At 38.2% G+C, this 22,064-nt stretch overlaps 5 protein-coding genes and 1 pseudogene across 5 annotated transcripts; 5 read left to right on the top strand and 1 right to left on the bottom strand.

Moving 5' to 3' along the window:
* The first annotated feature begins 1,030 nt into the window (after positions 1–1,030).
* Positions 1,031–1,774, top strand: LOC141819732 (uncharacterized; annotated as a pseudogene).
* Positions 1,775–3,254: 1,480 nt separating this feature from the next.
* LOC141819728 (uncharacterized) lies at positions 3,255–6,858 on the top strand. Its single transcript, XM_074706974.1, has 5 exons — positions 3,255–3,431; positions 5,439–5,668; positions 5,771–6,584; positions 6,648–6,730; positions 6,804–6,858. The coding sequence occupies exons 1-5, from the start codon at positions 3,282–3,284 to the stop codon at positions 6,856–6,858; spliced, it is 1,332 nt and encodes a 443-aa protein (XP_074563075.1). The 5' UTR covers positions 3,255–3,281.
* Positions 6,859–8,260: 1,402 nt separating this feature from the next.
* Positions 8,261–9,740, top strand: LOC141819718 (protein RGF1 INDUCIBLE TRANSCRIPTION FACTOR 1-like). Its single transcript, XM_074706967.1, has 3 exons — positions 8,261–8,464; positions 9,182–9,256; positions 9,336–9,740. The coding sequence occupies exons 1-3, from the start codon at positions 8,261–8,263 to the stop codon at positions 9,738–9,740; spliced, it is 684 nt and encodes a 227-aa protein (XP_074563068.1).
* A 193-nt stretch (positions 9,741–9,933) lies between these two features.
* On the bottom strand, positions 9,934–11,764 carry LOC141819739 (putative mannitol dehydrogenase). The gene is made up of 5 exons (XM_074706985.1): positions 11,538–11,764; positions 11,339–11,452; positions 10,738–11,251; positions 10,419–10,572; positions 9,934–10,303 (listed from the first exon to the last, which is right to left on the bottom strand). Exons 1-5 carry the CDS (start codon positions 11,651–11,653, stop codon positions 10,101–10,103), a joined length of 1,101 nt encoding a protein of 366 aa, XP_074563086.1. The 5' UTR covers positions 11,654–11,764; the 3' UTR covers positions 9,934–10,100.
* A 4,421-nt stretch (positions 11,765–16,185) lies between these two features.
* LOC141819731 (8-hydroxygeraniol dehydrogenase-like) lies at positions 16,186–17,738 on the top strand. The gene is made up of 4 exons (XM_074706977.1): positions 16,186–16,331; positions 16,417–16,530; positions 16,632–17,299; positions 17,391–17,738. Exons 1-4 carry the CDS (start codon positions 16,216–16,218, stop codon positions 17,591–17,593), a joined length of 1,101 nt encoding a protein of 366 aa, XP_074563078.1. The 5' UTR covers positions 16,186–16,215; the 3' UTR covers positions 17,594–17,738.
* Positions 17,739–19,275: 1,537 nt separating this feature from the next.
* LOC141819730 (8-hydroxygeraniol dehydrogenase-like) lies at positions 19,276–20,803 on the top strand. The gene is made up of 4 exons (XM_074706976.1): positions 19,276–19,409; positions 19,496–19,609; positions 19,696–20,363; positions 20,468–20,803. The coding sequence occupies exons 1-4, from the start codon at positions 19,294–19,296 to the stop codon at positions 20,668–20,670; spliced, it is 1,101 nt and encodes a 366-aa protein (XP_074563077.1). The 5' UTR covers positions 19,276–19,293; the 3' UTR covers positions 20,671–20,803.
* The last annotated feature ends 1,261 nt before the right edge of the window (positions 20,804–22,064 follow it).

The following is a 22,064-nucleotide window of genomic DNA, read 5'->3' as shown; positions in this document are numbered from 1 at the left end:
CACTTTTATAGTCACTAAGTAAATTAATAAGGTTAATTAGATTTTGAATGATTATAAATATTTTAATATTTTATTGAAAAACAATTGTGAAAGGTAAACATGCCCGTGTTAGAGTTTACTCACTACAATTTATGAATGTCAAAAGAGTGTTATTAACGTCGATAAAATGCCAAAGATAAAATGCCAAAAAAAAATTATTTTTTCTTCTTCTGAATTTCAAAAAATGTAGCTGTACAAAATTAGTTCGAAGTTAATGTTGATGACGAAGATCATGATGCTGAACGATGACAGTGATGATGAGGATAGGAATCAGCACCAACGTGGCTCCAACCATCAATCTCTATGAGCTCATATATGATTACTTAATGGAAACAGTTAACAAGAAGATGTTTCTTCTCATGTGAGACAAAAACATATATACATCTTTCTTTTGTTTTGTGTACAATACTCTCTTTGTTTAAGTCAAAGACATACAGATGTCTGCTTAGTTGTTGCAACAACATTATTATACTTCATTGTTTATGCTGTTTGAATCAGAGAAAACAAATATCATTCAGCATGTTGTTCTTGACAGATCAAGCAGTGAATCAACAGGGCATGTTACACAATAATTGTCAAAGATCCTTATGAATGTCAGCAAGTTTAGTTTGTAATTTTTTGATCTCTCATGGATTGTCAATCCCCTATCTTACTGTAAAGGGGAAGATAAGATCTTGTGCCCTTTTGATGAGCTTGTTATAAACCAGCTTGACAACCATTTCTTTAATGCACTTAGTGCCCTCCTCCTTGACAATACATGCACTTGCACATTTAGATCTCTCCTCTTTTTCCAAGTACAATGCCAACTCTGTTCTCTTCATCTCTTGGAACAATTCAGAGCTAAGAAAGGGGTGGTTTGCATGCAGCATTTGGGGTGGAAAACAAAGACACAGGTTTGCGTTCAAGTTTCATGGCTCTGTCAGTAATGTTTATGTTCAGATTGCAGCTTTTTCTGTTTTCAGATTTCTCTCTTGAACTGCCCTCCGCTGCAATGGCAATCAAGATGAAGGGGATCTTTAAAGGAATCAGATACATCTTTGGTAGGACTCTCTTGTTCATTCTCTGTGTCTTTGGTAGCACAAGCCTCTGAACAGTTTGGAGTTTTTCAGGCTCAGTTCAGAAGGAGCATGAGATGGAAATAGGACATCCAACAGATGTGAAGCTCATTGCTCATGTCGGATTCGACAATGCTCATGGAACCTCGCCGTCTTGGGTATCGACGTTCGATCGAATATCTAAAAGGAATAAGAACAAAACAAAAGTCTTAGAAAGTTGGTTTTGGCTTGATCAAATCTTGTGTTCATGTGGTTTTTCAGATGAACAGTTACAAGACTTCAAGAGATTTCTCCTCGGGCTCGCTCAGTAACTTCGATTTCACAGAGAACTCTTGGGCTTCTTTAGGTATGTATCAGTAATTTGTTTAGACTTTGAGAGACACTCTAAGAACGTTAATGAACTAAGTTCATTAGTGTTTAAACTTGTTTGTTTTACATACTTTTTACCTGACATAGATTTTGAACAAAGAGGGCTTCAATCTGCAACAGATCTTGAGATTTTGACAGAGCATCCATGTCCAGACTTACCAAAAGCCCCTAAAAGTTCCAAAGGAAAGAAGAAGAAGGCAAAGTCCCCTTCCTCAACAAGATCTTCTGCAGCATCAACTGATTCATACTCCACTGCGATGGAGGATGTTGGTGACCAACCCAGGGGCTCTTTCAGAATATATGTAAATTAGGGGGGGTGGGGATTAATTGGTAGAGTAGAAGATTAGTGTGCATTCTTTAGTTGTGAGTGTTCTCTCTTTTTCTTCTTTTTTGTGAATTATGTGAAAGTTTCGGGGGTTTATGTAAGAAGTTGGTGAAAGACAAGGTTGTGACAAAGTAGTGCTCATGAATTACATGATAAATCAATTTTGACTTGTTAAAAGAATAGTCGTTCTTGTTTTTAATTTGGGTAATTTACCTAAAAACACCCTTGTTACTTGAAAATTATCGTCTAAAAACTGGTTATTCGCACGTAAAAAAATAGCATCTTTATTTACTTTACTTAATGTACTTTCTTTTTAAAAAATGAATTCCTAATTCATCTATTTATGTCTATGCGATCTCTTGTTCTTGCTTGGTGCAAGTTCATATTTTTTTTTAAATTTTAGAGAATTTTATGTAAAGCGATAATGAATAGAGTTGTCAGACTAGTCGATCCGTGGTGAAATAAGTCAATCTGTCAAAATTTTATCATTTGTAGGGCGAGATGGGGTCAAGCAAAACATGCCGATAAGCCATCTTGATGAGTTGGAAAATTCTTAATCCAGGCTAACTTGATGTGGATTGCGAATTAAACAAGGTGATCCATCAAAAAATATTAAAAAATGCTTACAATGGATTAAATTTGATGATTTTATAAATAAATATTTATAAAAAAATCTCTAATAAAATTTATAATTCTTCATTTCATACTAATACATATTAATAAAAACCAAAGTGATTAATATAAAAAATCATAATTTTCACTAAAAATATATATATTATCATAAATCTATGATCCATAATATAATTTTTTTTAAAAAAAATCTTTCTCAACTTGTGAGATAACCCGAACTCGCCATGACCTAATTCGCCTGGACCTACAATCCACATACGTTGGCTCGTTTATCTTTACTTTTAAATAGATTGATAAAATTTCAATCCAACTCATTTAAATTATTTGACGAAATGGATCAATCCGATGTAACGAAGTTGATTCACATATGACAGATTTATTTTCTTGGATACGGGTTAAATCGTAAGATTGACAGCCGCAAAATACCTCCTAGGGCTCTGCTTGGTATCTGATTTGAGACGTTTGAGTTGAGCTAATAGAGTCGTGATCCATCGATGCAAACTCAGGCTTAATCTAAGGTGTAGCCTAGCCACCGACTACACTTGTTATCAATCGTTCAACAGCTCACGTTGGCTGGTACCTCATAAGTGTTATAACACGAATTAGATGGACTTCCAATGAGGAGCCGCCACGTGTAAAACATAAAATTAATTTTCCATAATAATCTTCATTTTATAAATTAGTCGTTTGCTCACGGGTCAGGGCTTTCCCTCTTAAATTACCGATTCAAATTTCAAAACGCCAGTCTTCTCAGTCTTCAGCCTTTCCCTTTCCCTTTCCCTTTGCCTTTCCGTCCAGGCGGAAACCACCCAGCGACGGAACTTGAAGCGATCGCCTCGCCGCTCTCCTCGATCCGTAGCTCCATGGCGGGATCCAGGTTTCGCCTGATCAAAGAAGTCTTAGGGTTTTTCGAATCCGTGCTAGTGGGTTGTTTCTTCGGCTGCTTCCGGATCAAGGATGATGCACGGAGGAAGACCAACTCGAGCCCCAAGACAAGCAGCCCCGAGAAACAGGTATGAGTGTTTTCATACTCTAATCCTTCGAGGATCATGTTCTGCTAAATTTCGTATCGTGTACTAGGTTTCCTTCGTATCGAATGAGGATTTGGGGCTCATAAGATCATACAACTGTAGAAAATCTTCGATTGGGCTACAGGATGTAAAGGAAACTTGCATTAGGTTTAGGAAAAAAGGATTACAGCATTGGCAAAGATTTAAGAAATACATAGGCGTTGACTCTCAAAGCAACATGGTTTAAAAATGTATTCTTCAACTGGATACACGATTGCACTTGCTTATATAGAGGATGATTATACAATGTGGGCAATATGTGTTGTTTTAGTGGGCTAAAATAAATTATGCAACGACTGTATATGCGTGCTCAATATGATCAATATGCTTCCCAGCTTCCGTGCAACTAGTATACCTGCATTTAAGATTGATTTAGCAGATCAGTTCTTTATCTAATATGTGAATTGGCTCTGCACCTACACGAGTTTTGAGATTCACATATCCATTTAATTCCAAGTTCTCCATTTTAATCCTATCTCAATTACATGTAAATTTAGTTAGCAAAATTGGATGAAGTAAAAGTTTTCATGATTCACAAAAACAATTCATGATTCGCCAATGGAAACATGTAACTTTTTAGTAATATTGTTAAATATAATACATGATTAAAAATTTATCATAGTGGAGATTTGAGTTGATGGGGTATCTGTAAGACTCTTAAACCTTAAGAAGGGTTATTACTTATTTTGTTTGTTTCTTGATATATATTTTGCTATTTGATAATAGTATTTGGTATTGTCTTTTGGACATTAAACCAAATTGATTCTTGAAAATGTTTGTTTGCTCTCTTACTCTCATCATAGTGACCTATTTCTGAATCATGGCATGGCTTATCAATTAATTTGCTTATAGTTTAAACAACATGGCATGCCATCTTTGTTTTATAAACTACCTTGTATTTGGATAAACCAATGGTTATTTAATATCATATTCTATATATTATTTTATTTATTATTTTTGTTTCTATGCTTTGAATATTTTACCTTAACATCGTAGGTTGTTAATTAGATACTGTACATAATTTTGTTGGAGAATATGGTTTTGACTCGGCGGTAGCTTGGCATGGTAGGTTGATAGATTGATGAGTTGGGGCATGACTCTTTGGATGGTCAATGTAACATTTGAATGTTCAAGATACCTTTCGAGTAGTTGTCTTCGACTCAGGCTGATGACATGGCAATATCATCTGAAGTAGTCGTAGGGTCGAGGTGAGATGCTTACAAATTAATGGCGATTGCATCCTAAGCTGTGACAACATTCATCTCAAGATAGAAGTTCTCCAAATTCTAGGACTTTGTGAAACTTCAACACCTTGGAACTCTTTAGAGAATTATAGAAGAGAAGTGAACTCAAGAGAAGAGAATGCTACTTAACTTTATAGCGTCATGGAATGGAGAAATATTTTTCTTTATTTAGGGATGGAAGGACACTTCAAAGAGACCCATCATGGGGGTGTGCCTCTTAAATTCAAAATTGAATTTGATGGGTTGCAAAACAAGATTAGACAACTTTCTCTATGGTACTGTGCACACATTCCAAATTTAAAAATTAAATCATTTTTGCCTTCAACAATTTTTGATGTTGTGCTGCAATCACCAATGACAAGGGGCATTAATTCCTCTTGGTGATCGCTGCCAATATTGATATAGGTCACTACACGCGCTTTATTTGTGGGGTCTGCATAGTAGTCATATAATTAGTCTTTGTGTTGCAACATAGGCTGTAGGGATCCCATCACGTACACATGCGACTTCTTGTATTCAAAAGTTTTTCCATCCTTTTTGTTCCACGCGATTTTTCACTTATGCATACCTTTGTTAACATTCAAACACTCGCATCCTCAACTTTCCTTTGCTCATTTTTGAGCTAGTACCCTTGTGTGATCGCTACTTTTTTGTTCAATTAATTGAAGATAGATGGTCAAACTGATCAACTTTCAATTATTATCAGGCTAATTTTCTCAAAAATTGTCCTTCACTATCAAAAGTTCCTGAAGGGACAGGGAAAATATTTAACGGAGAATTTGTCCAGACTCCTGGGGAAGATGACTTGTCTTCAAATTTTCCATCTCAACCCATGTTGAGTGGCTTGATTAATGATTTGAATGGGCAAAATGACCATTTACAGGAAGGCCTGGCAAAGCCTGAAGATACTTCAAGTCAACACGACAATATTGAGAGGTAAAAAATTCTTGCTCCTCTCATGCAGATTCAAAGTTGAACATCCACAATGACTATTATAAGTCACTATAACATTGGCTTCTAATTCTAATGATTTTGCAGTTGCATGATAGAGCAGCTTCAGACTGTGTCGAACATTCTGCAGTTTGATGTGAATGCTTGTGCATCTCAACTTGATTGCCAGCAAGAATTAGTTAGTTTAGACATTTCTCCATCACACGGTGACAGCAAGACCGTAAACCTTGATAGTGATTCACCTTTTCCAACTCCATTAAATATAAATGAAGAATTGCAGACCCCTGGAACATTCTTTCAAGTTAACTTGGATAACCGTAAGATTGGAAAGCACGCAAGGATTCGCACTCAGTACATATATCCAGTTCTAAAACCAGTAGAAAACCTACCTCAATGGATTGCACTGCGACAACAATCTTTATTGAATGTTAAATCAGATGAATCTTTTGAGCCACAATCGAAGATTCCTGCAACAGATAGTCGAAAAAGAAGCAACCAGGTTTTACCTGACACATTGTATGACGGTCATAATTTTAGCATGCAATCGCCATGTAGAAATGGGAGCCAAGAAGAAAATCTATTCTCATTCCACAAATCTGGGTACAATGAATCATTGGGTGAATCAGCTCATATTTCAGGTAGCACAGGAGACATTGAGCCTGAAACTCCAAATCTCATCTTCTCAAGTTTGTCGAAGAGGTTGAAACGTCCAACTTTGAATAATGAGAAAGGATCAATTGCACCTATTTCTAATGAACAATGTCATGAGATGAACAATAATGCTGATAGACCTATAATTGGCACTGCTGCTGCATACTGGAATGATCCTGAGGTCCTTTTGGACTTCCACAAAGAATGGGATGGCAATGGAATCCCAAACACTACCACTAAATATAAGGAGGTAAATATTTTGCATACAGTTAGCTAATCTCATATCAGAGAACTAATGTTCAATGCATGTTAGGATCAAAAAGTGAGTTGGCATGCAACTCCATTTGAAGAGAGGTTAGAGAAGGTATTATCTGCTGACAAGCATTTGCCTCAAAGGTACATTTGCCATGTCTACTTCAATCCATTTGATTCTATCATTTTGATATTCTAAATGCATGCATGATTTCAGGAAACTTTTGTACAGAGAATCAAAAGAGATAGAGGAAGAAAGCATGGAAACTTAGGAGTCTAAACTATACATAGAATTATAATTGGAAAATGTCCGTGCGTATTCTTGCATCTGAGCTTCTTGTACATTGACATGTCATGACTGCGCATTGAATAAATGAGCAGAAGATTGAATCATCTTATTTTCTTATGCCAATTATGAATGTCATCAAGGATTTGGCATTTTTGATTTCTCATTTCAATTATGAGATGAAGGTGTTCTCTCTGTTTTAGTGGTTTGTCTTTAGTCGTTGATCCAACATTGTGTGCGTATCCACTTGAAATTCCACTATTAAGGGCAACTTGATGTATGAAGCTTCTATCAATATGAAATTTTGGAGAAAGATTGAACTACATGGGATTTATTATATAAAATTTTATCCTACATTGTAAAATATTATGTTTGCAATTTAAATTTGTGACCATCAAATCATAAGATAAGAAATATTTTACTGTTGTGTTTGAAATTCTATTATTGATAAATTAAAATGAGTCATCTGAATCTATTAAAAAATTTATATTAAATTAATTTAATATTTTTTGTGTGTAATATTTAATAGAATATTTGTATTCCTATCAAGATATTTATTTTAATTATACTATTCCTTAACATTTCTACTTATTTAAGTCCATCAAAGTAATTGAAATTAAATCATCTCAATAACTAAAAATAAGAAAAATGGACAAAAATCAAAAGTACAAGATGTCTATTTTTATTTATTATTAAAATAACATGATTCAATTTTAGTATTTTTTTATTTTTGATGATATTATAATAACTATGAAATTATTGCAACTATAATTATATAATTTTCGTAATTTTGTATTTATTATAATATAATATTAATTTAAATGAATTGTCTATTTTATAATTATTATAATATAATATTATTAGTATCGATAAAGTTGAAATGTACATATTTTTTACTAAAATATTTTAAAAATAAAAATGAGTTAAAGCAAAAAATGCTATTTTTTAATTCGAAAAAAAAAAAGGGAAATGGACTCCTCACTTACCGCTATTGACACTACCACCAAATCCACTATTCCATGTTTTTCTCGTTAGCAATCATTAAAAAAAAAAAAAAAAAAACCTAAATGTGGGTCTTTTTTTAATAAAAACACCCCAACATTCTCCATTTTTTATTAATTCCTTTCCCCTTATTCTGGCCCTCGTAACTTTGTCTGCATTCATATTATTCTTTTTCCTTTTTTTATTAACCTTTTTAATAAAATAATAAAAAGAAAAAAATAATTATCTTGTTTTTTTCTCTCTCTGCTTCCTATAAATAGAGCAAGAGCTTGGATACTCCCTCCCACCTTCACTCCATCGGAGGACCTCGAGCGACCGCCAGATCCACATCCCCATTGATTCAGTCTCTGCTCCGTCGTCCAGGACAGCTGCGTGATTTCGATCGGATGCGGAGAATAGGAGGCGAGTGCGGATCGCCGGCGGCGGCAATGCCGGGATGGCTGGGGAGGTTGATGGAGGAGAGCTTCTTCGTGGGATGCGGCGCCCATGGAAGCCGCAGGAAGAACGAGAAGAACATCTTCTGCCTCGATTGTCGCACCAGCATCTGCCCCCATTGCGCCCCTTCCCATCCTTCGCACTCGCTCCTCCAGGTTCCGAACCCTAATCGCCTGTCGATTTCCATGAGTTCTACCTTTTCTCGACATTTTTTTTTATTGAATTAGTTAACGGCGGTTGATTTGCGATATTGGCTCAGGTTCCTGATTCGGAAGCAGGTTCTCCTGTGAACTTTTGTCCCGTTCTCAAAGATTTTGTTCTTGTCTTCTTGTCGTCTTGCTCTTTCCCCTCCCCTTTTCTTTGTATTTCAATCAATCCACATCCAGATTCATCCCATCTCTGATTTCCCCCCAATTTTTACCATACATTTACCTTTTTAGCTATTTTGAGATAGTCTTTGCTATTTTTGCTCCATGTTCTTTCAAATTATACCACTAGTTCTTAGTTTTCCTTGCTACTCTACGCCGAAATTTTGGATTCATATCATTCTGTCTACTGTTTCCTTTCTTCAATTACTGTTTTCTCCAATCCCTCAATTGGAACATTGAGTTCATCGTTTTGCCCTCGAATTGCAGAATGACTTTTCCCGTGTAGCAGTAGTGCCCTCGGCCGACTGGCCTTCTCTCCTAGGCTTGATACCTCACGCCCCATTATAATCCTTGGTCAATGATTTTTGATACCTAAAACCAAAACTTAATCATCCAATCTGTCTTTTGACATTGAGTCGATTGAAACTTCAGATTAAATTGAATTTTGGTTCATTCAACAAGAAAAATCTTAAAAGCATATAAAACTAACTTTCAATAAATTAGGTGAGGCGATATGTGTACAACGACGTCGTTCGCCTGGAGGATCTGGAGAGGCTCATAGATTGCTCCTACGTTCAGGTAATTAATCTTGTGAATCAAGTTTAAATCATTTTAGAAACGAAATCCTTGTTCTAATTAAGATTTGTGACGACTGCAGCCTTACACTATCAACAGTGCCAAAGTAATTTTCCTCAAGCCAAGGCCGCAATCGAGGCCATTCAAGGGCTCCGGAAACCTCTGCTTAATGTGCGACAGAATCCTCCAAGAACCCTTCCACTTCTGCTCCCTCTCGTGCAAGGTGGACCATGCGATGCTGAAAGGGGAGGACTTGCCCAGGATGTTGTTCAGGTTGAATGAGTTGGATTTCGCCGTCACTCGCTTTAAGAACCTTCGCGAGGGCGGAGCAGAACTCGCCGGGGGCGTCGACGACGGCACGGACAGTTTCGATGGCGGCCCGAGCACCGGCGAGAAGAGGCACAACGGTGGCTTCTTCCCGCAAATAGTCCTCGCGCCGTTGAGCAGCAGGCGGAAGGGAGCTCCTCAGAGGTCCCCTCTCTGCTGATGCGCTGCCCTAACTATCGAAATAAATTTTTTTAAAAAAAATAATTAAAAAGATACCTCATTATATTATTTATTTCAAAAATATTTTAATACTTTAACAGCTAATACAAGGTTAAAATTGCTATAATTATTTTAAAATAATTTTAATAAAATTTAATTAATATTTAAGCCCAACACAACCCACTCGATGGACCTAGTTTGAATTCTCGAAAATATACTTAAAACATTTTGCACAACATACACTCCCACCTCATGTCTCCATAGGCAAACATATATGTTACATGGCAAGTTTATTTCAAGTTCTTAATAGTGAAAATAGAAGGTAGAACCAAACTATTTAGCCACAATCCTTCTCATTTCCTTAAGCAGCGTGCAAGGTGTTCCCGATATCGATAACAAATCGATAGCGGACATCCGTTTTTGCGAGCCTCTCTATGGCTTTGTTCACATAATCCATGCTGATGAGTTCGATATCTGCGGCCACATTGTGCTCCGCTGCAAAGTCTATCATCTCCTGAGTCTCCTTAATTCCGCCAATGTTGCTCCCTGCTAGACACCTTCCGCCTAAACTCGATCGATCGATCGATCATCAAAGCAAGCAAGTAACAAAAGTTAGAATTGTGATCGTAAAAGTTAAAGATCACCGGAGAAGCAGCGATATGTGAGGGAAGATGATTACCCCCGATCAAGCAGAAGATAGGAACCTGCAGTGGCTTCTCAGGGGCGCCCACCATGACCATTGTTCCATGAGTTTTCAGAAGAGACAGCAGAGGAACGATATCGTGAAATGCTGAAACAGTGTTGATTATGCCATCCATGCTCCCCATTGCAGCCTTAAATAAATTAACACCAACCATAATTATCGTTAAAAAATAATAAACCTCGATCTAATGCTTATAAAATTAACCCCCATTATTTCGCTCAAATTATTTTAAAATGGTGTAATTTTTAATTAAAATTGTTCTGAAAAAATGAATGGCCCTGATTAAGCGCGTTACCTTCATCTGATCTGGGTCTTTGCTGACCAGGAAAGCGTCGGCGCCCAGTCGCTCGATGGCCTCCTCCTTTTTGCTCGGCGACGTGCTGATCACCGTCACCTTGGCGCCGAAGGCCTTGCCGAACTTGACGGCGACGTGGCCGAGCCCGCCGAGGCCCACCACTCCGAGGTGCTTCCCGGGGACGTCGAACCCGAACCGCTTCATGGGGCTGTAGACCGTGATGCCGGCGCAGAGCAGCGGCGCGCCGCGGTCGAGCGGCATGCCCGCCGGGAACCGCACCACGAAGTGCTCGTCGACCACGACGGAGTCCGAGTAGCCGCCGTAGGTGATCGTGCCGTCGACGTCGGTGGCGTTGTAGGTCAAGACCATCCCGGGGCAGCTGTTCTCGAGGTGCCGCTCGCACTCGTGGCAGCTGCGGCAGGAGTTGACCATGCAGCCCACGCCGGCGTGGTCGCCCACCTTGAACCCTCCCACCTTGCCGCCCACCTCGGTGACAACGCCGACGATCTCGTGACTGCAACACCGACAAATTAAATTCCGCCAACATAATTTCGAAAACAGAGCAAGTCCAAGATCTTGATGCATGATTAAATTAAATTACCCAGGCACGATCGGGTAGATGGCGTTGTGCCACTCGTTCTTGATGCAGTGGAGGTCGGAGTGGCAGATGCCGCAGTACAAGATCTTGATGGTCACATCGTTCTCCCCATTTTTCCTGTCAAGCGTTTCAATTAACGACCACTTCTCAGGCGATGGTCTGTCGGAAGAATATGCACACACAATTAATTAGCTAGCAGTACCTCCGGGAGAAGTCGAAGGGCGAGAGGACGCCGGAGGTGTCTCTGGCGGCCCATCCGAACGCCGGGCGGCGGTGGGCCTCCTCCGGCGAGGTGTTGGCGTTATTCCCGTTCTCCATTGTTCCTTATCCGTTACGGATTGTTCTAGAGATAGAGAGAGGGCCGAGGTGGTGGTTTCCGTGCTTCTTGGAATCGATTTAATGTAGCCGGTAGCAATCGTTGATGGCCGACCATGGCAGAAGATGCGTCCAATGGGCGGTGGCGTTTTGTCGATCAGGTTGCGTAATGGATGACGCTAAATTTAGCTGTTTTGTGGTCGTCGTTCGTTGCCGGTCTGTAGCAGGTCTTTGTCATGCAACCATCTAATCCATTGCTACTTTAAAAAATAAAAATTAAAAAACTAAAAGTTTTAATTATTCGTCCACAAGTGAGTGGGTGCGATGCTTGAACACTTAATCGCAGATGCTGCGAGCAAAAAAAAAAAGGGCACAACATATCAATTTCGTAGGTATCTATATAATAATAATAAATTAATAAAAGAAAGATTACTAGTCCAGCTCTTAGAACTCGGAATTTCTCATCGGTCAGACGACCACCATAATTATATTCATCAATTTGTATTAGATTCATCGTATTGGTCCGTCCCATTAAGTAATTTAGACAGATTGAATTAAAATTTTATCAATCTATTTTAAAATGAGTTCAAATGGATTGACCTGCCTAGGCCCGCGATCCACGTGGATGGGCCCACGACGGATTTGGGTTGACCCGCGGATTGAGAAAATTTATTTATTTATTTTAAAATTTAAAATTAAAATAGAAAACTCAATAAATGAGTGGGTTTGATCCATTTAAATTACAATTTAAGTTTAAAAATTATAATTCAAACTTAAAATTTTCAACTTAATCCATTTAAATTATAATTAAAATTTAATATTTTTAATATTTTAACAGGCCTGTGGATTGGCCCGCCTAACCCGCCGCCCGCCTTGAGTTGGGTTGAATTGGAGATTTCGCAACCTGCCCAAATTGATGGATCGGTCCGTCCCGCCCCGTCATATGATGGGTCTGCTATGGATTGGCCCGCCCCGCCGTGGATTGATCGGTTTGACAGCTTTAACCATAATAAAGAAGTGCAACCGAGTCATGAAGAACGGTCTAGAATCATGAGTGATTCGGATGGCATGGGTGTATCACGTATAAGGTGTCTTATGTGGGAATCAAACTCTCATTGTATGAGAGTTCATCTTATCTCTTACTATCGCACTATTCCTTGAGACGCGTATTATATATATAATATAATATAATAATCAAAAGGATGTTGTTTTATTAAATCATATCCATTTTACTTATCTAACTTTCATAATTCTACACGTATCGTATGTATTCCCGTTATTCTCCTCTCATCTTTCCACGTTTAAATTTTTATTATATTATTTCAAAAATTTATCACTCTCAATTTTCGTTGTCAAATTCAAATATAAAAATATATATACATTAAGGAGACCTATAAAAATTTGAAGATATATAATTCTAAATTGATGAAATTATTTCAATATGGATTTTATCAAAATCACTGTACTATAATATCATCTAAGATAATTAGAGTAATTTTAATTACCTTTGAACACTTTTGATAAATTTGGAATAGTCTTAATTAGTATTGGAGTAATTTCGACTAATATTGGATCAGTTTTAGGATTTAAGATTGTAACCATTTATTTTTTCCAAATTGGTTAAAATTATTACTTGTGTAGTAATTTTAATCAAAATTATTATAATAGTGTTAGATTGATTTGATTAAGTTGACTTAATTTTAATTAAGTTGAAGTAATTTTGATCAATTTTCTAATTTTAATTATATTTATGTTGGAGCAATTTGACTAACATTAGAGCAATTTTAATTAATTAATATTAGAGCAATTTTAGTGTTAAAGTTATAAGCATGTTGTATCAATTTTAATTAATATTGGAGCAAGTTTGAGAAAATTAGAGGGAATGTCGTCCACCTCTGAAATTAATTGTGTCGAAGCTTAATACCTGAATTAATAAAAATAAATAAAGCACTTAAAATTTTTACTTGACCTAAAATATTTGTACTTTGATTAAAAATTAGTAAACTAAATGAAAATAGGTGATAAAATAATCGAAGACATCTAAGTAAACTAATTGAGGCTACCCCTTGAATTCCTTAAGCATGACGTACAATTAATAGAGATTAAAAAAATTAATTAAAACTTTTCTACTCGGTCCAATTGCATGACATGAAGATCTCCGTTGGCCTCGTTAACGGTTCGATTTGGCCGGAAACCAGCGCGCGCCACTGCGGGCCGCGTTTCCGACCAAATTACACCAGATTGAATTCTGGCAACAATTCAGCCGAAATCCGACGTCGGCCAACGCGCCTCTGAGCGGCGCGTCAATCGTGCTCGGGCCAGCGACCGACGGTGGTCTGACAGCACGGCGGCAACGGGTCGATCGGGGGCGAAATTGTGCATTCCCACATTTGGATGGTTAGATTTGTATGTGATCATGTGATGGACGGTAGATCGGGTGGCGTTCAATATATAATTGTATTAAATATGATTGCCGGGATATATTAAATTATCATCTCACCTTCAATATTAATTAATTTGAAAAATTAAAAATTTATATTAACAGGAAAGCTTCCGCGAAGAGTGTAAATGATTTTATTACGTCTATGGATCGTGACAAGCTAACAAACACAAGTGGACTAACTGAAAATGAGATTTAATTAACTTGTTGAGTTGGACGATGATAATTTTTAATTTTATTTGGAAAAAAAATAATGTTATTATCTATCAACAGTTTGTCTATCAGAAATCCATTAATAATTACATATTCTTTAAGATTTTGTTATAGGAGCCAATTTTTTTAATAGCAAGAGGGACAAAATTAAAAGAAAGAGTGATGGAGACTTCTATGGAATAGCCTTGATTAAATTCTATTAGAATATTCATAGAATTTTCATTTCTTTTGATCTTTGTATTCCTTTTGATCCTAAGAGATTTTTGCATCTCTAGTAGTTGATTGAAAAGAGAACAATTAGCTAGTAACTTTCGATCCATTAATCGATCAAAAAGATTGATAAGCGCGATTACTTTGTATCTGATGTGGGAGAAAATATGGGTTCCACGTGCCATGGCTAAGACTCGGTCAACTTAGGAAGTATGGACTCCATGTGGTATGCCGAAGACTTGATTAACATAGACGCTGAGTGGAATATAAGTCAAGGATCGGCCTGAACATGATTTAAGATGATTTGATTGGTCAAGTCCAATCAGATCAACTCGATCGAGGTCATCCTAGCAAGGAGTTCAATCTAAATCGATTGAGCTTGTACTGAATTCAAATAGCTCAATTGGTCTCTTTTGGGGAATGCTCGATAAATAGTCGAGTCCTTATTAGTTTCTTCGAGTCACTGAGTGAACTTGACAAAGCCAAGCTCGGATACAATCGAAAAGTTACAAATTGGGGAAGACGTTAGTTGCAAGAAAGGCACCAATTACATAGTTGACAAGAGATATGTCCACTGTCTCATCAACAATAATGACATTGCAAAGAAGAGGCACATCAGTTACAGGAGCAGGTAATGACACCATCGTTAGCAATAATATTAATAAGGCGTGATAGTTGCAAAAAAGAGAGGTGTGGTTGTTGCACAAAGGCGCCCATTAAGATTCTCACTCATTTTCTCTTTTTCTACTCTATATAAGGTAATGATATCAATGAGAGAAAGCAGGTTCAATAATATATTCTATCATTCTTTTACTTTCTTCTTTATTATCTACTCTGAAACTGATTTGAGCATCGAAGGAGTCACGTCAATGTACACACTGATCCCCTTTTAATCTCTTGTTAATCTCTCTCAATGAAAGACGTGGCAAGCCAACCCGTCAAATGATTTATTTTAATAGGACAATTGACCAACAAGTGTCTAACCACGAGAAATTTATTTTTAAAACCATTACCTAAAAATATTAGTCCTCTAGAGCTTATCACTAAAATAAAAGAAATGTGTTCAAATAAATATCTTCGTATCCACCCTTAGAGAAATTCTCTAAAAATATTTTACAAGAGTCCTACAATATATTTTGAACAAGCCTTTTAATGACAGTGTAAAAATTTACAAATCACTTAATGATCCGTTTCATATTTACTTTTTTTTTTTTTAATGTTTGTCAACCAATTTAACTAAATGTCTTGTTATCTTCGATAAACCAAACCCCAGAACTCCATCTTGCATATTAGAAATATCTACTTATTTATTTAACTTTTAAATTTGTTTAAATGTAAGTTTAATTTTTAAATTGGAGGATAAATTAATTTGACTCGATTTTGTTATAGATTTTACAGAATCATCGTCGTCATTGATTTCGTGCCATGTGATTCAAACGAAGAATTAATATTATTTTTGTTAAACAATAAATTTAAATATTTTTTTTGTAGTCCTAAAAGGAGGACTTTACAACGAAAATGAAAAATAAACAAACAAAGTAGGTATTAAAAAATGACGTCACCAGTTACGCAACCGCAGAACACCAGGTCATTGATTACGTCACTGATCGACGGCCCAACTTCCTACTTAAGCCCCTCAAATGCTTCGCCTATTTAACAGCCATTTCATCGACCGAAGCACTAGTCCGTCAAGGAACGATACATGGAGAACGGGAACGCCGCCGCCGCATCGCTGCAGGAGGGCCACCGCCGCCCTGCGTTCGGATGGGCCGCCAGAGACACCTCCGGCGTCCTCTCGCCCTTCACATTCTCCCGGAGGTACTGCTAATTAATTGTATGTGCATATTCTTCCGAAAGATGATCGGACGATTGCCTGAGAAGTGCTCGTCGAAATGCTCGACAGGAAAAATGGTGAGAACGATGTGACCATTAAGATCTTGTACTGCGGCATCTGCCACTCCGACCTTCACTGCATCAAGAACGAGTGGCAAAACGCCGTCTACCCGATCGTGCCTGGGTAATTTAATTATGCATCGAGATCTTGGACTTGCTCTGTTTTCGATTTGATCGATCGTTTTCGAGATTATATTGGCGGAATTTAATTTGTTGGTGTTGCAGTCACGAGATCGTCGGCGTTATCACAGAGGTGGGCGGCAAGGTGGGCAGGTTCAAGGTGGGCGACCACGCCGGCGTGGGCTGCATGGTTAACTCCTGCCGCAGCTGCCACGAGTGCGGGCAGCACCTCGAGAACTACTGCCCCGGCATGATCTTGACCTACAACGGCACCGACGTCGACGGCACCGCCACTTACGGCGGTTACTCCGACTCCGTCGTGGTTGATGAGCATTTCGTGGTGCTGTTCCCGGCGGGCATGCCGCTCGACCGCGGCGCGCCGCTGCTCTGCGCCGGCATCACGGTTTACAGCCCCATGAAGCGGTACGGGTTCGACGTCCCCGGGAAGCACATCGGAGTGGTGGGCCTCGGCGGGCTCGGCCACGTCGCCGTCAAGTTCGGCAAGGCCTTCGGCGCCAAGGTGACTGTGATCAGCACGTCGCCGAGCAAAAAGAAGGAGGCCATCGATCGACTGGGCGCCGACGCTTTCCTGGTCAGCAAAGACTCAGATCAGATGAAGGCCGCTTGTGGAACCATGGACGGCATAATCAACACTGTCTCAGCTGTTCATGATGTAACTCCATTGCTGTCTCTTCTCAAAACTTTTGGGCAAATTGTCATGGTCGGTGCACCAGAGAAGCCATTAGAGATCTACGCTTTCCCCTTAATTCTAGGTAATCAATCACAAATGCCTAATTAACTAGCTATCTATCTCTTGTGCTTAATTAATTAATTGTGCATGCATTGGTGTTTGATCGAGTTCAGGTGGGAAATCGATCGTAGGGAGTGGAATTGGTGGGATGAAGGAGACTCAGGAGATGATAGATTTTGCAGCGGAGCACAATGTGACGGCAGATATCGAGCTTATAGGCATGGATTATGTGAACAAAGCCATGGAGAGGCTCGCAAAGGCTGATGTCCGCTATCGATTTGTTATCGATATCGGGAACACTTTGAATTCTGCTTAAGATCGAGTGTGAGGAAGTTTATTGTTGCATGAGGGAGCAATTCGATCGAGTTTGCCATACTTCTTGCTTAATTAATTACCTTCTCATATGTATTTTTCTTTACTTAATTTGAGTTTGTATTTTTCTTTACTTAATTTGAGTTTGTAAGGGGAATTGAAATAAAATTTCTCCAAACCTCGAGGTTTGTTTATTTCAAGTTGCATGTCCATATTGGGGATTTTTGAATGCCCATGGAATTCGAATGATTGATGATGTTGGACTGTCTATCAACATCTATTTGTATTTTTTAGATTTATTTGGTGGTCAGTGAGGTCGCACATAGAGCTCAAATGAGACTATACGTGCAACACAAATAAGTGTATTTTGATTATATACATTAGTCGTGGACTTGATAATCATGATAAAATGAAATTTCATAATTTTTTTTATATTTATAGTAACTAAGCTTCGCCCAATTAATCTCGGAGATAAACGATCTTTCTCCTGATTTATCTATCAGATAACTTTGATGCACAATCTATTGTTGACTTCTAGAATATTCATTTGTAGTAGGATTAATTAGAAGTCTGATCCTCTTATATATTCTCTTATGTATTTTATCATTGCACCACATCTACATGCAATATGGTCAAAAGAGGTCTATTGCATTAGGCTCGTGCCTAATTGACCTATTTACTCGTTGACAAGAGATATGTCTATTGCATCATCAACAATAATGACACCGCAAAGGAGATGCACATTAGTTATAGGAGCATATAATAACACCGCCGTTAGCAATAATAAAGCATGATAGTTGTAAGAAAAAGAGATGTGGTTGTTGCACAAAGACGCTCATTAAGATTCTTACACATTTTTTTCTTTTTCTACTCTGTATAAGGTGATGATATCAATGAGAAACAGATTCAATAATATATTGTAACCTCATTCTACTTAATTTTTTTAGTGTCTCATTGAGTTGATTCCGTGATCTGAGTAACATAATGTAATGCATTCATGTCATCTAGAGAAGCCAAAAGAACTTAATATGCATCCCGATTTAGTAATTTTTAATTCAATATATTGAATCAAAATTTAAAAAAATAAAATAGTCTAGTTCAATCCTAACTAATTTAGGGCAATTGAAAATTCTGATTATGCCGTTGGCAGGATGACAATGTAAAAATTTACAAATCACTTAATGATCTGTTTCATATTTACTTATATATATATTTTTATGCGTTATCAACCAATTGAACTAAATGTCTTGTTATCTTCTATAAACCAAACCCAGAACTCCATTGTGCATATTAAAAATATCTACTTATTTATTTAAATTTCAATTTTATTTAAATATAAATTTAATTTTTAAATTGGAGGATAAATTAATTTGCTCGGAAAAACTCGATTTTGTTCTAGATTTTACAGAATCATCATCATCATTGATTTCGTGCCATGTGATTCAAACGAAGACTTAAGATTATTTTTGTTAAACAATAAATCTGAATAAAGGTCAACTAAAGGAAGACTTTACGGTGACAATGAAAAACAAACAAACAAAATAGGTATTAAAAAATGACGTCACCAGTTACGCAACCGCAGAACACAGGTCATTGATTACGTCACTGATCGACGGCCCACCTTGCTACTTAAGCCCCTCAAATGCTTCGCCAATTTAACAGCCACTTCATCGACCGAAGCACTAGTCCGTCAAGGAACGATACATGGAGAACGGGAACACCGCCGCCGCATCGCTGCAGGAGGGCCACCGCCGCCCTGCGTTCGGATGGGCCGCCAGAGACACCTCCGGCGTCCTCTCGCCCTTCAAATTCTCCCGGAGGTACTGCTTAATTAATTGTGCGTGCATATTCTTCCGAAAGATGATCGGACGATTGCCTGAGAAGTGGTCGTCGAAATGCTTGACAGGAAAAATGGTGAGAACGATGTGACCATCAAGATCTTGTACTGCGGCATCTGCCACTCCGACCTTCACTGCATCAAGAACGAGTGGCAAAACGCCGTCTACCCGATCGTGCCTGGGTAATTTAATTATGCATATATCGAGATCTTGGACTTGCTCTGTTTTCGAAATTATATTGGCGGAATTTAATTTGTTGGTGTTGCAGTCACGAGATCGTCGGCGTCGTCACAGAGGTGGGCGGCAAGGTGGGCAGGTTCAAGGTGGGCGACCACGCCGGCGTGGGCTGCATGGTCAACTCCTGCCGCAGCTGCCACGAGTGCGAGCAGCACCTCGAGAACTACTGCCCCGGCATAATCGTGACCTACAACGGCACCGACGTCGACGGCACCGCCACTTACGGCGGTTACTCCGACTCCGTCGTGGTTGATGAGCACTTCGTGGTGCTGTTCCCGGCGGGCATGCCGCTCGACCGCGGCGCGCCGCTGCTCTGCGCCGGCATCACGGTTTACAGCCCCATGAAGCGGTTGGGGTTCGACGTCCCCGGGAAGCACATCGGAGTGGTGGGCCTCGGCGGGCTCGGCCACGTCGCCGTCAAGTTCGGCAAGGCCTTCGGCGCCAAGGTGACTGTTATCAGCACGTCGCCGAGCAAAAAGAAGGAGGCCATCGATCGACTGGGCGCCGACGCTTTCCTGGTCAGCAAAGACCCAGATCAGATGAAGGCCGCTTGGGGAACCATGGACGGCATAATCGACACCGTCTCAGCTGTTCATGATGTAACTCCATTGCTGTCTCTTCTCAAAACTTTTGGACAACTTGTCATGGTTGGTGCACCAGAGAAGCCATTAGAGATCTACGCTTTCCCCTTAATGATAGGTAATCAATCACAAATGCCTAATTAACTAGCTATCTATCTATCTATCTCTTGTGCTTAATTAATTAATTTGTGCATATATGCATTGGTGTTTGATCGAGTTCAGGTGGGAAATCTATCGTCGGGAGTGGAATTGGTGGGATGAAGGAGACCCAGGAGATGATAGATTTTGCGGCGGAGCACAATGTGACAGCAGATATCGAGCTTATCGGCATGGATTATGTGAACAAAGCCATGGAGAGGCTCGCAAAGACTGATGTCCGCTATCGATTTGTTATCGATATCGGCAACACTTTGAATGCTGCTTAAGATCGAGTGTGAGGAAGTTTATAGTTGCATGAGGGAGCAATTTGATCGAGTTTGCCATACTTCTTGTGCTTAATTAATGACCTTCTCATATGTATTTTTCTTTACTCGATTTGAGTTTGTAATGGGATTCTTCTAGGGGAATCGAAATAAAATTTTGTTTAATTGCTTTGTGCAAATCCTAAATCATGTTGATTTGATTGTTCTTTACATGATTTATTATTTATATCACTTCCTCCAATATTAGCCTTATAAAGGAATATATGCAATGGAAATAATAAAGAAAGAAATAACATACAATAACCAAATTGGACCCTGCAGATGATTTAACTTAGTTTGACAACTCTCTAATTCATAGTCCACCGCTTAGGTTTGTTTATCTCAAGTTGCTAGTCCATATTGGGGATTTTTGAATGACCATGGAATTCCAACTATTGATGATGTTGGACTGGCTATCAGCATCCACTTGTGTTTTTTGAAGGACTCAAATCACAACAAAATAAAAATATCATACTTTTTTAAATATTTGTATAGTAACTAAGCTTCTGTTTATTACAAGACTATCTCTCCAAATATTATGAAAGATATTCCACTATAAATATTATTGATATTAGTTCAACTCACATTCCTAAAAAAGTGGATCCCGCTCTAATGGCTCCAAATAGATTAAATACGTGTGTTAAGATACGAAGGCTTTTTGTTCAACAACAACGAAAATATTTTTTCTTTATTTCATATACTAAAGGGTTTCATTTGGAAAAGAAAATGTTCTATACTAACGGATTCGGGTCCATAACCATGCATTCCAATGCATGAGATCTTACATTACTTATCAATGAAGTCCTGTCCATTATTATTACACAGAAGAAATCAATTATATAAATTAATACAATTAGATCAGCTTTTCATAGATAAACTTGGGATTTGTGGTCCCAGGTAATATCGGTTTAGGATCATACGATCCTTTTCTATCAAATAGGAAGAGTTGTTACACAAAATATATTTCTAAGTAATTACCCCATATATCTTATATCTATCTATACGAAAGAAGAAATCATGTAAAGAAAGTCCTCACCTACACATCTTGGTCTGAGCTGAGCCCGATTGGCCCATACTAGTTGAGGCCCAAACTCAAAGGATTTAATTTTTAAAATAAATATATTAATAAATTAATGCAAACGAGGAAAAAAGAAATATCACGAAAAAAAATTGAAGATCGACGTATCTGGTATCTGTAATCGATCAGATATTTAATTTTTATTATTTGATAATTAATATTTTCAAAGATTTATTATTGAGTCATGTTTATATATATATATATAAAGTTATGAGTCATATATTTTAATTATTTTTGAATTAATATAAATTTCAATCACAAACAATACATCCACACAAAA

This window comes from Curcuma longa, unplaced genomic scaffold, assembly GCF_044706935.1.
Source record: "Curcuma longa cultivar G26 ecotype Majalengka, Jawa Barat unplaced genomic scaffold, ITB_CL_G26_1.1 utg18532_np1212_1030455_RagTag, whole genome shotgun sequence".
NCBI lineage: Eukaryota > Viridiplantae > Streptophyta > Magnoliopsida > Zingiberales > Zingiberaceae > Curcuma > Curcuma longa.
Note: the sequence above shows the minus strand (reverse complement) of the source record. Positions and strands in the feature narration are given on the sequence as shown.